We start from the raw sequence: 16862 nt of genomic DNA on the forward strand, positions 1-16862 counted from the left end.
CTTTCCATTGCCCTCTTTCCCACTGTATCATGGCACTCGTCAAGAGTGCCCTCTGTCAACCCTCTTATATCTGCGCTTCCTAGGGCCTTTGTTAGCTAAACTTATGGGAGACTAAGAATTTCTCTGGGTAAGTCACATGTCAAATGTTTACATTTGCAGATGATAAAATGTTTTTAACTAACCCTACCCAATCTCTCTCAAGAGTTCTGCAGACCTTTACAGATTTTGGGACTATTTTTGGTTTAAAACTGAATGATTCCAAATCTGAGGTCTTACCGTTGAATATACATATAGCTAAGGAATGGCCACCTTTTCCTTTGCACAAAGTGAAGGTCCCTATATGGTACTTAGGAGTTAATGTGAGGGCAGATACAGGACAACTTTATGTGGATAATATCAGGCCTCTCTTGAAGAGCACTTTGCAGCTGTTGCAGCTTTGGGAGGCATTGCTGGTCACTTAATCAGGGAAGATACTCCTTTACAATATGCTCCTTGTACCCCACTGTCTTTACATCCTCCAATATTTGCCAGTTTTTCTTCATTACAGAGATTATCTTCACAGTGCTCTGTGGAGATTTTTGTGGTGAGGGAAGCGCTTCAGAATTTCATGACATATCTTGATGTTGCCTAGGGACTAAGGGGGATGGTGTCTGATAGACTTGAAACTTTATAATATAGCACGTGGATTGTGCCTTTTGCAGGACTGGTTTAAACAAGTAAACTATTATACTCCTGAGGAATTTGAGGGTGCTCTGATTTCACCTCTTTCTGGGCCTTATGTACTTCATGCAAAGGCCCTGCATTTGGAGGAAGGGTTTGCTAATCATATAGTGTGATCTTATATGAGGGGAGTTAGAGGAAGTTAAGTCATAGAGTGCATAGCAACCCCATAGTGACCCTCCTGTTACCACTAGTGGGAAATCTGAACTTTTCACCAGGATTGGGGGAAAAGATCTTTCAGAAATGGTGACTCAAGGGCCTGAAGTAGGATGGTGAGTTTTCTGAGAGCATAGGGACCATGCTAGCATTTGAGGTGCTTTGTTCTAATTTTGATCTTTCTTCACAGGATTCTTTTGCTTACATTCAAGCTGGATATTATATATTAAGCCTTAGGAAGGAGGATTTGCAGATAGATACTGCACAGGCTTTGCATCATTGCTTGGGTGCTTAAGATTCAGTATACAAGTATCCGTATTGTATGATATTTCTGCTCTCTTATTGCAGATTATGTGACACAAAAAACACCCATTTCTAGATGTTTCTGGTTGCTGTGAGAACAGGTTTTATAGCTGCTTTCATTGCATTCTAATTCAATTATCCTACAATTGTAAACTGCAAATTGAGTTTGACATGGTCATAGCAATCTGGTAATTGTGAATGTTGGCACCTGAAGGAAGAAGGCTAATGGGTCCTAAAAAAAAGCCAGCATGATCAGAGCACCATCAGAATCAAGCTTCCTTTTACTTCTGTGTCTGCTTAGTTCATTTGGGAATCCTTTTACTAAAATACAGTAAGTTTTGCATATACTGCATGTTAAAAGCAAATATGGTATGTGCAAACCTTTTGTGGTAATGCAGGGGGTGTGCCCAGCATCTGCCATGTATTTACAACTCAGGGTAAACTCATACATGCAGTAGCAAACAGCTATCTTCCTTTGCAGGTAATATGGTGGGGGCCAAGTCAAAAAAGTAAAAAAAAAAAAGTGCAAAGCCCCCCCCCCCCCCCCACACCAAAAAACATTTCCCACCACTCAGAAGATCTAACATTAAAATTGGGACTATTATCAGCAGGTTATTTAAAAATGGTTTTATAACCACAGCTACACTGATAAATACTGTAGTTGGTTTAACACAACTTGATCTGTAAGAGATTATTGTTTTAGCTTATTCGGATATTTTATTGTAAACTGTTGTTGAGCTCCAGGTATAGATGGTATATAAATACTTTGTTTTTGTTGTTGATGTTGGAGTGCCCCTCATTTAAGACACCAAACAAATGCCAACTTAAGCACTATTTTATGAAGATGCATAATTAAACCAAGCAATGTGTGAATCTCCCTGCAGAAGCTGTCCTGAAAAACGTTCAGCCATGTTCACTGTTAAGCTGTAAACCAAACACTGAGGGCCCTGTTTACTAAGGTGCACTAACGTTTTTAGCATGCACTAAAAATTAGCATACGCTAAGGCTAGAAACACCCATATATTCCTATGGGTGTCTCTAGTTTTATTTGGTCCACTTGTATCCCACATTTTCCCTGCTTATGCGGGCTCAATGTGGCTAACAAAGTTACAAGAAAAATTACATAATATAACAGGAGAAAATTGTTCCAGTAATAGATTTACAAAGAAGTACAGAGTAGCTAAAATAAGAAAATACGGAAGGGAAAACAGGAGCAACCAAGGAGAAGCTGACAGAGGGTAAAGAGCAGGTAAACTGCCAATGAAACTACAGTGTAGTAAATTTAAAACAAATCGGAGAACATGTTTCTTCACCCAACGCATAATTAAACTCTGGAATTCGTTGCTGAAGAACGTGGTGAAGGCGGTTAGCTTAGCAGAGTTTAAAAAGGGGTTAGACGGTCCATAAACCACCACTAAATGGACTTGGGAAAAATCCACAATTCCAGGAATAACATGTATAGAATGTTTGTACGTTTGGGAAGCTCGCCAGGTGCCCTTGGCCTGGATTGGCCGCTGTGGTGGCAGGATGCTGGGCTCGATGGACCCTTGGTCTTTTCCCAATGTGGCATTACTTATGTACTTATGTAATACGGGAAAATAAAGGGGGTTAAACAGCATTGCTGACTTCAGGGTAGGCTTTAGTAAACAAATAATCAGTAAAAACTTTAGCACGCCTACAGCATGGCTTAGTAAACAGGGCCCTGTGGGTTTTCTACCAATACTAGGTGCCGATCAATTGCTTTCATTAATCCAGAAGGTACTGTAGAGAAAACTAACAGTGGTCTAATTTTCTTTCAGATATTGTTGATGCTTTGTCAGATCCAAAGAAATTTCTGTCCGTGATGGAAAAAAGAGCAGATCAGATGAGAGCTATGGGTATTGAAACTGTATGTAAATATGAATTATTTATACTTTGGTGCTAACTGTACCAATATATTGAATTTGCCTGTCATTTCTGGAGAAGTTTTTATCATGATTATTATGATGATTTATTGCAAGTCCAGCAAGTCCTATCAAAGCAGGCTTGATCTGCCCACTCTACTCCCAATGATCATTTGTGAATTGTGAAATAATAATAATAATAAAAACAAAAGCACAGATGACACTGTAGGCTGGAAAAAAGAGAAATGAGGGTATATAGCAATTCAGGTGGGCATATCCAGGCACTCTGTGAAAAAACAGCAGTCATTCTTCAGTTGTAGCTTTTGATATCTATCACTTGATTATATGAATGTTAAAATCTCTCCACAAATATAGCATAAAAATCTTTAGAAAGAATAATAGTGCCACCTGTACTTACAAAATGACTCAACAACAAAGAACTCGGAAAATAAAATTAGTTAGTAGAGGCATTTGGGTCAGTTTTCAAATGGGAAGTCCGGAGACATCTGCCAAGTTGCCTGGAGTACACATCTACATTAGGCGTATTTTCAGCCATGCTACATGTATTGGCGTCTGTATCCGGCGATTTCCCACTTGGACAATTCCCACCCACCAATTACCCCCTGGATCAATGCCATCTAGGTCAATTTCTTCCTAATCAATTCCCACCCTGAGGTATCAGTTCCCTCCTGCAGAATTCCCTTCCTCCTCCCCCCCCCCCCCCCCATTAGATTCTCCCTAGTATCTTAATTGTACTGTTTCTAACTTATATGGTTATCAATAGAAATCAAACAAAATAAAACATGGAAAAGAAAATAAGATGATACCTTTTTTATTGGACATAATACATTTCTTGATTAGCTTTCGAAGGTTGCCCTTATTCGTCAGATCGGAAATAAGCAAATGACATTTGCTTATTTCCGATCTGACGAAGAAGGGCAACCTTCGAAAGCTAATCAAGAAATGTATTAAGTTATGTCCAATAAAAAGGTATCATCTTATTTTCTTTTCCATGTTTTATTTTGTTTGATTTCCATTGATAACCTTAAGAGTGGACTAACACGGCTACCACACTCCTCTACTAACTTATATGGGTTATTTGTAATGTTGCCAGGCAAGAATACATTAATTAGCATTACATTACTGATATTTGCATGCACACTTAAAATCAAAATGTTTTGGCTCCCGAGCCATTCAGTTTAGCATTTCTTGATGTAAGTAAATCCTCCTGGTTTTTTTTTGCTATATCATCTGCAGTTTTATTATATGATATGCTCTGTTGTAAAATACTATCAATGGTTCAATGATTTTAATCTCTTATCCAGTTTCATGATTGTAGGTTTTGCTTCTTTTGTTCACTTGTATAGTTACAGGTGTATTACTGGCATTTTTAATTGATTTGTGGCTTATGTGTACACACTTTTTAGGCTCCTTTTCTGGGTATACTTGTATTATTTGTCAGCATAAGTGGTGTTTTTCGCTACATAGGTATGAAAGTTTTTTGATCTGCAGATTTATAAGCCCCACTTTTCTTTATTTGGTCTGCTGGTGATTAAGCACTTTCCGCTTTCACTATACATTTTGTTTCATAATTAGTTATATGTAGGTAATATTCTTTTTTCTTTAGATACACACTGTGTTAGAAGTATATTTGCCATATAAATGTTATGGAGAGAAATTGGTTAGGAGGAAATTGACCTAGATGCAGTGCTTTTTTGAGGGGGTACTGACTACTGGCACCTTTTCCATTGTCTGCTAAAATTGACCCATGGTCCCCAAGTTTTAATGAGAGCTCAGGCTTTACACAACAATTCTGCCTTGTCATAGATTCTGTGACTGGTTGTAGAGAGCCTGGTTATTGTGGGGTGGGTCCATCAGTGATCACCCCACCCCTGAAGGGTGGCCTGGCATTTGAGTACCGTCACCTTTTGTGCTAGGAAAAAAAGCACTGCCTAGATGGTAATTATTTAGGGGGTAATTGGTGGGTGAGAACTGACCTATTGGAATTATCCAAGTGGGAACTCACCTAGAACCATAAGAGGCAAGTCTCTAAAAGGCGTCAAGATGGAGCTCACTAAGCACTAATTCTATAAAAGCATCTGGGCACCCAGATTCCATTATAGAATACTACGTAAGTCAGCATTTATGTGCCAAAATTTAGGTGCATCCACTTAGACCAAGTCAATAGCAGGCGTAAATGCACATGCCTAATTGTACTTTAGCACATAACTTACAATATTCTGTAAGTAACAAGTATAGATGTGGGGCCAGCTCATGTGTATGCCCTCCTGCAATTACACACTACGAGCCAGATTCAGAAGCCCAAAGTTATGTGAAGGCAAGGTGTGGGAACAGAGTCAGTCTCTTCAAAACAGACCAGAGACACTAGATGTAAATCAAAAGCTTTATTGGAGGATGACTCAACAGGGTACCATGTTTTGGCACACACGGTGCTTTCCTTGAGTCTTGTTGTCTGTGTATGAAGATATAAAGTGCTTTATAGTGATGTTCAGAAGCGGCAAAAACTCTGCATCACAAAGGTCTTTCTAAAAAACACTCTCTCCTCGAATCTACGCATCGAGGATCTATATCTTCATACACAGACAGCAAGACTCCTGAAGAAGGCACCATTTGTGCCGAAACATGGTACCCTGTTGGTGCGAAGGTGGCGGACCTCACTCATCACCTAGATAGGATTTTAGATGCTGGGGAGGAGCCAGCTGTCTTGGTATATGTGGGTACTAATCACATAGGAAAATGTGGGAGAGAGGTTCTGGAAGCCAAATTTAGGCTCTTAGGTAGAAAGCTCAAATCCAGAACCTCTAGGGTAGCATTTTCTGAAGTGCTACCCGTTCCACACGCAGGGCCCAAGAGACAGGCAGAGCTCCGGAGTCTCAATGCGTGGATGAGACGATGGTACAGGGAGGAGGGTTTTAGATTTGTTAGAAACTGGGCAACGTTCTGGGGAAGGGGGAGCCTATTCCGAAAGGATGGGCTCCACCTTAACCAGGTGGGACCAGGCTGCTGGCATCGGAATTTAGAGATAGAGCAGCTTTTAAACTAGAAACTGGGGGAAGGCCGACAGTCGCTCAAAAGCACATGGTTTGGGATAAGGTATCTTTCAAAGATATCACCAAAACAGGGAAGCTAGGGTATCCCGATAGTGAGGTTGCAAATGAGACCGTAGTAGATCAGGTGTCCTTAAATAAAAATCAGACAAAAGATTGCAAATTAATACTGTCAAGTACTGAGCATGATGTAAATAGGAATAACAAACATACTTTGAAATGTCTATATGCGAATGCCAGAAGCCTAAGAAATAAGATGGGAGAGTTAGCATATATTGCACTAAATGAAAAATTAGATATAATAGGCATCTCTGAGACCTGGTGGAAGGAGGATAACCAGTGGGACACTGTCATAACGGGGTACAAATTATATCATAGCAATAGGGTGGATCGAATTGGTGGAGGGATGGCATTGTATGTTAAGGAGAGCCTTGAATTAAATAGATTGAAAATCTGCAGGAAACAAAACATATCTTGGAATCCCTATGAATTGAAATTCCATGTGTAAAGGGGAAAAGGATAGTGATAGGAGTGTACTATCGTCCGCCTGGCCAGGATGAACAGATGGATATAGAAATGTTAAAGGAAATTAGGGAAGCAAACAAACTAGGCAACACGATAATAATGGGTGATTTCAATTACCCCAATATTGACTGGGTAAATGTATTATCGGGGCATGCTAGGGAGGTAAAATTCCTTGACGAAATCAAGGACTGCTTTATGGAGCAGCTGGTACAGGAGCTGACACGAGAAGGAAAATTTCTAGACCTGGTCCTTAGTGGAGTGCATGATCTGGTGCGGGAGGTAATGGTGCCAGGGCCGCTTGATAACAATGATCATAATATGATCAAATTTGATATTAGCTTTGAATTAAGTATATACAGGAAATCCAATAAGTTAGCGTTTAATAGCGTTTAACTTTAAAAAAGGAGACTATGATAAAATAAGAACGGTGAAAAAAAAATTTAGAGGAGCAGTTGCGAGAATCAAAAATTTACATCAGGCATGGATGCTGTTCAAAAACACCATCCTAGAAGCACAGGCCAAGTACATTCCGCATATTAAAAAAGGAGGACAGAAGACTAAACGACAGCCAGTGTGGTTAAAAAGTGAAGTGAAGGAAGCTATTAGAGTTAAAAGAAAATCCTTCAGAAAATGGCAGAAAGAATGAACTGAAAATAATAAGAAACAGCATAAGGAATGTCAAGTCAAATGCAAAGCGCTGATAAGGAACTCAAAGAGGGACTTTGAAAAAAAGATTGCATTGGAGGCAAAAACACATAGTAAAAAATTTTTTAAGTATATTAAAAGCAGGAAGCTGGCAAAAGAATCGGTTGGACCGCTAGATGACAAAGGGGTAAAAGGGGCGATCAGGGAAGACAAAGCTGTAATGGAGAGATTAAATGAATTCTTTTCTTCGGTCTTCACCGAGGAAGATTTGGGAGAGATACCGGTGACAGAAATGGTATTCGAAGCTGATGAGTCGGAGAAACTGAATGAAATCTTTATAGACCTGGAGGATGTAATGAGGCAATTTGACAAATTGAAGAGTAGCAAATCTCCTGGACCGGATGGTATTCATCCCAGAGTACTGATAGAACTGAAAAATGAACTTGCGGAACTATTGTTAGTAATATGTAATTTATCCTTAAAATCGAGCTTGGTACCGGAAGATTGGAGGGTGGCCAGTGTAACTCCGATTTTTAAAAAAGGTTCCAGGGGAGATCCAGGAAATTATAGGCCGGTGAGTCTTACGTCAGCACCGGGCAAAAAGGTAGAGACTATTATAAAGAACAAAATTACAGAGCATATTCAAAAGCATGGATTAATGAGACAAAGCCAACGTTGATTTAGTGAAGGGAATTTATTACATTTCTTTGAACAAACGTGGACAAAGGTGAGCCAGTTGATATTGTGTATCTGGATTTTCAGAAGGTGTTTGACAAAGTACCCCATGAAAGACTTCAGAGGAAATTGGAGAATCATGGGATAGGAAATAGTGTTCTATTGTGGATTAAAAACTGGTTAAAAGATAGAAAACAGAGAGTAGGGTCAGTATTCTCAATGGAGAAGGGTAGTTAATGGGGTTCCCCAGGGGTCTGTGCTGGGACCACTGTTTTTTTAACATATTTATAAATGACCTAAAGATGGGAGTAACTAGTGAGGTAATTAAATTTGCTGACGAAACAAAATTATTCCAAGTAGTTAAATCGCGGGAGGATTGTGAAAAATTACGAGGACCTTACGAGACTGGGTGTCTAAATGGCTGATGACGTTTAATGTGAGCAAGTGCAAAGTGATGCATGTGGGAAAGAGGAACCCAAATTATAGCTACGTCATGCAATCCACATTAGGAGTCACCTACCAAGAAAGGGATCTAGGTGTCGTCATTGATGATGTGTTGAAACCTTCTGCTCAGTGTGCTGCGGTGGCTAAGAAAGCAAATAGAATGTTAGGTATTATTAGGAAAGGAATGGAAAACAAAAATGAGGACGTTATAATGCCTTTTTATCGCTCCATGGTGCGACTGCACCTCGAATATTGTGTTCAATTCTGGTCGCCGCATCTCAAAAAAGATATAGTGGAATTAGAAAAGCTGCAGAGAAGGACTACGAAAATGGTAAAGGGGATAGGACGACTTCCCTATGAGGAAAGGCTAAAGTGGCTGGGGCTCTTCAGCTTGGAGAAAAAACGGCTGAGGGGAGATATGATAGAGGTCTATAAAATAATGAGTGGAGTGGAACGGGTAGATGTGAAACGTTTATGCTTTCCAAAAATACTAGGACAAGGGGGCATGCGATGAAGCTACAAAGTAGTACATTTAAAAGGAATTGGAGAAAATATTTCTTCACTCAGCGTGTAATTCAACTCTGGAATTCGTTGCCAGAAAATGTGGTAAAGGCATTTAGCTTAGCAGAGTTTTAAAAAGGTTTGGACGGCTTCCTAAAGGAAAAGTCCATAGACCATTATTAAATTGGACTTGGGAAAAATATTTCTGGGATAAGCAGCATAAAATGATTTGTACTTTTTTGGGGATCTTGCCAGGTATTTGTGACCTGGATTGGCCACTGCTGGAAACAGGATGCTGGGCTTGTGGAGCAAAATTTATTGGCAAACTAGTAAAAAAGCCCCGTTTCTGATGCAAATGAAACGGGGGCTAGCAATGTTTTCTTCTGTGTGCATGTGGGAGTGTGTGTGTCCCTGCCCTCTGGCCTCTCTCCCCTCCCCCCTCTGAGTCCTTCACTGTTACAGAGCCAGCGATTTGATTTCGTGCTCTGCTGTTTTCCTTCACTGACTGTGTTACAGAGAGGGCGGGGCAGACACTCATAGGGAAACCGGATATCTCGCCCCCTTCACACTTCCGGCTGGAGGCTTCATAGAACGTTGGTGTTGCCTTTTATATAGAGAGATGTCCAATGCCCTTTACTTATAATACTTTTAGGCACTCTTCACAATTTATAATGACACAATTAGGTAAAGCTGCACTTATCTGAGTTGTTCAGCTTAGTCCACTGAGCACATGGCTAGAAGTTCTGCACTTAACTGTAACAATCATTCATGTAAGTGATAGTACTCTGTAATTACATGCACAAATATTTGTCTCTCGTTTTTAGCCAAGCATAAGCCAAGTCTACGTTTTGAGCTAAAACATCATATAAATTTAGAGGCCTGTTAGTTATGGGACTCAATATTCAGAGTGGTTGAACTGGGCAGGAGAGGCTCCTGCCCAGTTTAATTGCTCTGCCTAGCCCAAATGCTAATATTCAGTGACTAGAAAGTGCCTTTTTGTATTAGCTCTGATCGCCACATCACTTTTCAGTTAGGGTAAGGATATTCTGGGGATGGAGTCGGGGTGGATCCCTGGCACCACTGATAATCAATGCGAGTGCCTGGACAACTAACCTGGCAAGTCAGACTGCATGCAATGCTGTTGTGACTATGCCTGACTAGGTATCAGCACTGAATATTGGCCAGACATGGATAACTTCTGGTGGCCCGCAAAGATTTTGGCTATATAGACAGTATCCATATTATGCCAGATGTTGAATACCTGGATCTAATTCAGCTCACAGGAGTCAGTATTTAAAATAATGCCGACCACTATGAGCCGAATATTGCCCCCCACATATTCCTAAATTTAGACCTATTTATGTGCCTAGATTTATGAGCCTAATTTGGATACTTAATGCTGAAAATCAGTGCTGAGCTTCTAACTTTTTTTTCTGCTCCCTAAATGTGCCCCTGTTACTAGCTTATTTTTGAGGCTTCTGAATTTAAGCACCTAGTAACACTAGGAGCATAAATTTAGGTATACAGTCTATTCAGATTTTCAGAGAAGCCAGTTTAGGAACTGTGTACAAAATTATGTGTAGCCAATAAGTATGTGTTACACTCTCTGTATAGGGCACACCTATTTGCTTGCCCAAGGACAACTCAGGAGAAATACAGCAGAGATAACGAAGAGAGAGGGGAGAGTTTCTCAGTGAAATAGCTTTATTTTATAGCCAGAATGTCAGTTCCAAGGACTCAACACGGACCATGTTTCGGCCAAAATTGCCTGCATTGGGAGTCCAGTGTTCAATGTCGTTCTGCTTGGAACTAGAAGGAACTTCAAGAGTTTGATCTCTATAGCTTTGAAAAATTACAGGCCCAAGCTCATGGACATCACTTCTCTCTGTACTCAGATTGCCCATCAGAATTCCATAAAAGAATTCCATAAATTATAATGGTTTATTTACCAAAGCAATTTATAGAGTCAACATGCAGCAATAAATTGTGAGAAATAGTTTCTTATTGTTCTTGTAAGTTTAGTGTCAAATATAACTCACACCCTCTACTGGCAAACATCTTTACTACCTATCCCTTGATATTGGAGTGATCACAAAACCAAGACCATACAACCTGTTGCTGTCATTATTACAGTCTGAGATGTCTTTAGGTTTTCCAGTGGTAGCTAAAATGTCATTCCTTCCGTCTCCTTCCTATCTCTCCTCCTCTTCCTTCTGTCCCATGGTTTCTGCACAGCCATAAGTACTTAGTGTTATCAGACTTGCCCATCAAAATAGGGCAAATCGTAGATGGTGATTGGCTGATTGATGATATTAAACCAATCATGCTGGTATTCTTATACATAAACTTGAAAGTATGCAGAGAGGCTCCAATGTCACTTATATAGAAGGGCATTTTCGAAAGAAACGTCTAAGTTTGAATTTGGATGTCTTTGTAAAACGTCCAAATCCAGAGGCGGGGAAAACCGTATTTTCGAAAAAAGATGGATGTCCATCTTTTGTTTAGAAAATACCGTCAAAGATGTCCAAATCCATGGATGTCCTTGGATTTGGACATCTTTGACTTTCAGCCATTTTCGAACACAAAGACGTCCAAATGCAAGATGTCCAGAACAGAGGAGGAGTGGCTTAATGGTTAGTGCAGCGGGCTTTGATCCTGGCAACATAGGTTCAATTCCCACTGCTGCTCCTTGTGACTTTGGGCAAGTCAAATGTACAAGGGGTATTTTTGGATATGACATCTAAGTCTGAATTTGGATGTTTTTTATAAAATGTCCAAAATCAGGTTATTTTCTACAAAAAAAGTCTATCTTTTCCTTTTGAAAGTGCTATTTGAAAAAATGTTTTGTGATTTGGGGAAGGAAGGGGAGGTGATCCACAAGTCCCTCCAGTGGTCATATGATCATTGGGGGCACCTCTTGTGAGGAGTAGGTTAGTGCAGCAGACTTTAATCCTGGGTTCAATTTCCACTACAGCTATTCATTATAAAATAGGTCTAGCTCAAAACATCTAAGTTTTAATCTTGGATGTCTTTGTTTTGTTCCATTATCGCTGAACGACGTCCATGTCTTAGGAACGCCCAATTCCCACCTTGAACACTCCCCTGGCATGCCCCCTTGAGATTTGGACGTCCTTCTGACGGACTGCAGTTGGAGATGTCCAAAATCGGGTTTTGATTATACTGATTTGGACGTCCCTGGGAGATGGACGTCCATGTTCCAATTTATGTCGAAAGATGGACATCCATCTCTTTTGAAAATGAGCCTGTTAATGTAACAATGTCCCTTCTTCAAAGTCATCTTGAATTCTTCAGACTAGATCTAGCTGGTCAAACTCCTTGGTCTGTCACAAGCACAGTGCTATATCTTTTGACACAGAGATTCCATTTAATGTGACAGGCCTACCACTCAGGCATGGTCAAGTTCAGTTCCGCAACACAGAAAATGGTGTCAAGGCTATGCCTCACAAACCTAAGTGTTCCTCTTAGAAAACATATTCTGCTCTACAAAAAGTGCAACTATAAACAGAAGAGTATTGTTGAAAGAGAATAGGAACTGAAAATGAACGTATTTTGATAAGAACACATTTTGTTGTTTTGATATTGCTAAGATCAATGTCATTGCTTGTTGCAGAGTGATATTGCTGATGTGCCAAATGATAACTCCAAGAATGATAAGAAAGGAAAAAGTAACAATCTCAAAGCAAATGTCACTCCTCAGAGCAGCTCTGAAATCAGACCAGCTGCAACTGCCGCCCAGGGCCCTGGACCAGATACCAAAAAAGGTAAAAATAAATAAAACAAAGAGCACCCATCAAAAAAACAAAGATATTTTTTGTGCCATGAAACTGCTCACTGAAAAAAAAAATAATGCTCAATGACATATGGGAAGCAGTGTCTTTAAAGTAATGAGCTGGGAGCCAAAACAGATTATTCCAAGTCCTGTTTCTGCCACTGTTACTTGCTGTGAACTAGGAGAGGTCACTTTTTTGCACCTTGCCTGAATCACTCACTTAAACTGTCAGTTCATCAGAACAGAGATAGACTGTACGGTGTACAACTGGTATGATGTTCTGGTTTAAGGTTCTTTTCTTTTTTTTTCTTTTTTTGAAAAATATCTTTATTGAGTCAGGGAAACTTACAACAAATGCATAAAAATATTAATTCTGGATGAATAGTCATTAATACCTCCTAACATTTGGTTCGGAAAAAAACAATCCACCCGATACACAAAGCAGGAGAGGCTCTGGCTCGTTCAAATTGCTCCTAGCCACTGAATATCGGCTCTGACTGACCAAAAATAAATGGGTAGGTCAGGGGCAGTACAGAGGGTGGCATTGGGGAGGAGCTGACAGTTAACATGGGTGCTGGTAATATTCAGTGTCAGGACAGAACAAGCTGATGCAAAGTCTGTGTATCGGGGGGGGGGGGGGGGGGGGACTTTCGAAAGAATGTCCAAATCAGAATTGGGCCATCCAAAAAAAACCCCATCCATCTCAAAGCTATTTTTGAACACGAAAGACGTCAAGATTTCCTGTTTGAAAATACATGAGAAGAACGTTCTTACGCTGTACAAACTGAACTGTTTAAATTATAAACAGGAGAAAACAAGGTACAGGAACCTCTGTCTGGCAATATTCTTATGAAAATGGAAACACGGACATCCTTATAGAACAGGGGAGATGCCCAGTGGCTAGACTAGGACACAGGTTCAAATCCCACTGTAGCTCTTTTTTTTTTTCATAAATCTAATTACTACAGGAATAGAAAAATACTTACTGTACCTGAATGTACACCACTTCAATATCCTTCAGGCTTGCGTGTGTCTTGTATTGTTTGGTACAGTAAGCATTTTTCTGTTCCTGGCGGGAGCCCCAGGCTACTTCTCTAACATGTTTGCTGTTTTGTTCAGAATGGCTATAATACCTGTAGCTGACATAGAGCCTGGTTTTCCTATCCAGTTTCACTTTCAGGGAAGAGAGAGGGTCATGCCTTAATCCCTCCAGCACTCAGCTGCACAATCAGAGCACACTTTTGTAACTAGGATGACAGAAACAGGTTTAGATTTTTAAAAAATCCTTCTTTTTAGACATGGACGTTTTTCCCCAGTCAGAAATTGCTGTTGGACATCCTACTTTTGGACCCTTTTTAGTCCCGTCCACAACATGCTTCCTTGCTATTTGGACAAACAGTAGTGTGAAGCATCCAAATTCTGACTTTCCAAAATCAGCATCTGGATGTTTTTAGCAGATGGACAGTTGTTTTAGGCATTTTGAGGCACCCATCTGCTTTGAAAATGAGCACCAAAGGCCCTTTTCTAAGGGAAAGTACTGCCCTTGTAAAAATTAGGTACAGCATGCACCCATGCATTTTTCCCTTAGGCATGCTATTGCAAAACTGTTCTCCTAGATATTTGTATTGTATTATAGATCTGTTTTCCTGCAATCATTAAGCTTGAGTATTGCAATATGTACTAACTTTACTGAATTTCAACAAAAACTATTTGTTTCCTAGCTGTAGAACTCATTCCCCAAGTGAAGATAGAAGATTTAAAGCAAATGAAGGTAAGCTAGATTATTTAATAGCAGCAAACTGTTGTACATCATGTCCTTGAAATGGTTCTATGAAATCATTATGTAACATTGGCCATGGATTTGTAGTGATTTCTTAGGTGTGTAGCGCTTTGTGCTTTCACGGTAGTTGATGTGAAGCGTGACGTGTTCAATTTCAACACTGATTTCTTTCCAACGTACCTGGGGATTATTTTAGAAACCTCCCCAGTTGCAAATAGTAGCTTTTAGATTGCCTACATTCAAGAGCCACTGTTAGTGGTCAATACCCTCGTCGTCTCTTCGCCACCCTTAACTCCCTCCTCAAAGTGCCCTCCGCTCCCACCCCCCCGTCACTCTCTCCTCAATCACTGGCTGACTACTTCCGCGACAAGGTGCAAAAGATCAACCTTGAGTTCACTACCAAGCCACCTCCTCCTCTTCACCCTTCAACCCTCTCCCTCAACCAACCAACCCAGACCTCCTTCTCCTCCTTTCCTGATATCTCCGAGGAGGAAACCGCCCGCCTTCTTTCCTCCTCAAAATGCACCACTTGTTCCTCTGATCCCATCCCCACCAACTTACTTAACACCATCTCTCCTACTATCACCCCCTCCATCTGTCATATCCTCAACCTCTCTCTCTCCACTGCAACTGTCCCCGACACCTTCAAGCATGCTGTAGTTACGCCACTCCTCAAAAAACCATCACTAGACCCTACCTGTCCCTCCAACTACCGCCCCATCTCCCTCCTACCCTTCCTCTCCAAGACACTTGAGCGCGCAGTCCACAGCCGCTGCCTTGATTTTCTCTCCTCTCATGCCATCCTTGATCCGCTTCAATCCGGTTTTCGCCCTCTTCACTCGACAGAAACAGCACTTTCTAAAGTCTGTAATGACCTGTTCCTTGCCAAATCCAGAGGCCACTACTCCATCCTCATCCTCCTGGATCTATCCGCCGCTTTTGACACTGTCAATCATGACTTACTTCTTGCCACACTGTCCTCATTTGGGTTCCAGGGCTCTGTCCTCTCCTGGTTCTCCTCCTATCTCTCCCACCGCACCTTCAAAGTTCACTCTCATGGATCTTCCTCCACCCCCATCCCCTTATCTGTTGGTGTTCCCCAGGGATCGGTCCTTGGACCCCTTCTCTTCTCAATCTACACCTCTTCCCTGGGCTCCCTGATCTCATCTCATGGTTTCCAGTATCATCTCTATGCTGATGACACCCAACTGTATCTCTCCACACCAGACATCACCGCGGAGACCCAGGCAAAGGTATCGGCCTGCTTATCCGACATTGCTGCCTGGATGTCCAACCGCCACCTGAAACTGAACATGTCCAAGACCGAGCTTATCGTCTTTCCACCAAAACCCACTTCTCCTCTTCCTCCACTTTCTATCTCAGTTGATAACACCCTCATCCTCCCCGTCTCATCTGCCCGCAACCTCGGAGTCATCTTTGACTCCTCTCTTTCCTTCTCTGCGCATATCCAGCAGATAGCCAAGACCTGTCGCTTCTTCCTCTTTAACATCAGCAAAATTCGCCCTTTCCTCTCTGAACACACCACCCGAACTCTCGTCCACGCTCTCATTACCTCTCGCCTGGACTACTGCAACTTACTCCTCACCGGCCTCCCACTTAGCCATCTATCCCCCCTTCAGTCTGTTCAGAACTCTGCTGCACGTCTCATATTCCGCCAGAACCGATATACTCATATCACCCCTCTCCTCAGGTCACTTCACTGGCTTCCGATCAGATACCGCATTCAATTCAAGCTTCTCCTTCTTACCTACAAATGCACTCAGTCTGCTGCCCCTCACTACCTCTCTACCCTCATCTCCCCTTACGTTCCCGCCCGTAACCTCCGTTCACAGGATAAATCCCTCCTCTCAGTACCCTTCTCCACCACCGCCAACTCCAGGCTCCGCTCATTCTGCCTCGCCTCACCCTATGCTTGGAACAACCTTCCTGAACCCTTACGCCAAGCCCCCTCCCTGCCCATCTTCAAGTCTTTGCTTAAAGCCCACCTCTTCAATGCTGCGTTCGGCACCTAACCCTTACCGTTCAGTGAATCCAGACTGCCCCAATTTGACTGCCCCTATCGGACCGACCGTTCACTTGTCTATTAGATTGTAAGCTCTTTGAGCAGGGACTGTCTCTCTTTGTTAAATTGTACAGCGCTGCGTAACCCTAGTAGCGCTCTAGAAATGTTAAGTAGTAGTAATACCATGTGGACACGGCAGGAAAACAGAAGAACAGTACCCTTGTAGGCACACAAACCGAACAAACACAACAAGGGTGACCAAAGAAAGAGCAGCAGACAATATCTGAACCAACGTCTTTATTAAATCATCCAGGACTCGACACGTTTGTTTGTTTGACAACAACCATAT

General features: G+C 41.4%; 1 protein-coding gene across 1 annotated transcript in view; it reads left to right on the plus strand.

Moving 5' to 3' along the window:
- Nucleotides 1–16862, plus strand: part of PLCB4 (phospholipase C beta 4) — a 331441-nt gene that overhangs the window by 303264 nt on the left and 11315 nt on the right. The window contains exons 27-29 of the mRNA XM_030196321.1: nucleotides 2979–3067; nucleotides 12552–12702; nucleotides 14432–14481. Coding sequence (XP_030052181.1) covers nucleotides 2979–3067; nucleotides 12552–12702; nucleotides 14432–14481 — 290 coding nt within the window. The remainder of the gene's footprint in view (nucleotides 1–2978; nucleotides 3068–12551; nucleotides 12703–14431; nucleotides 14482–16862) is intronic.

The sequence above is a fragment of the Microcaecilia unicolor genome, chromosome 3, assembly GCF_901765095.1.
Source record: "Microcaecilia unicolor chromosome 3, aMicUni1.1, whole genome shotgun sequence".
Classification (NCBI taxonomy): Eukaryota; Metazoa; Chordata; class Amphibia; order Gymnophiona; family Siphonopidae; genus Microcaecilia; species Microcaecilia unicolor.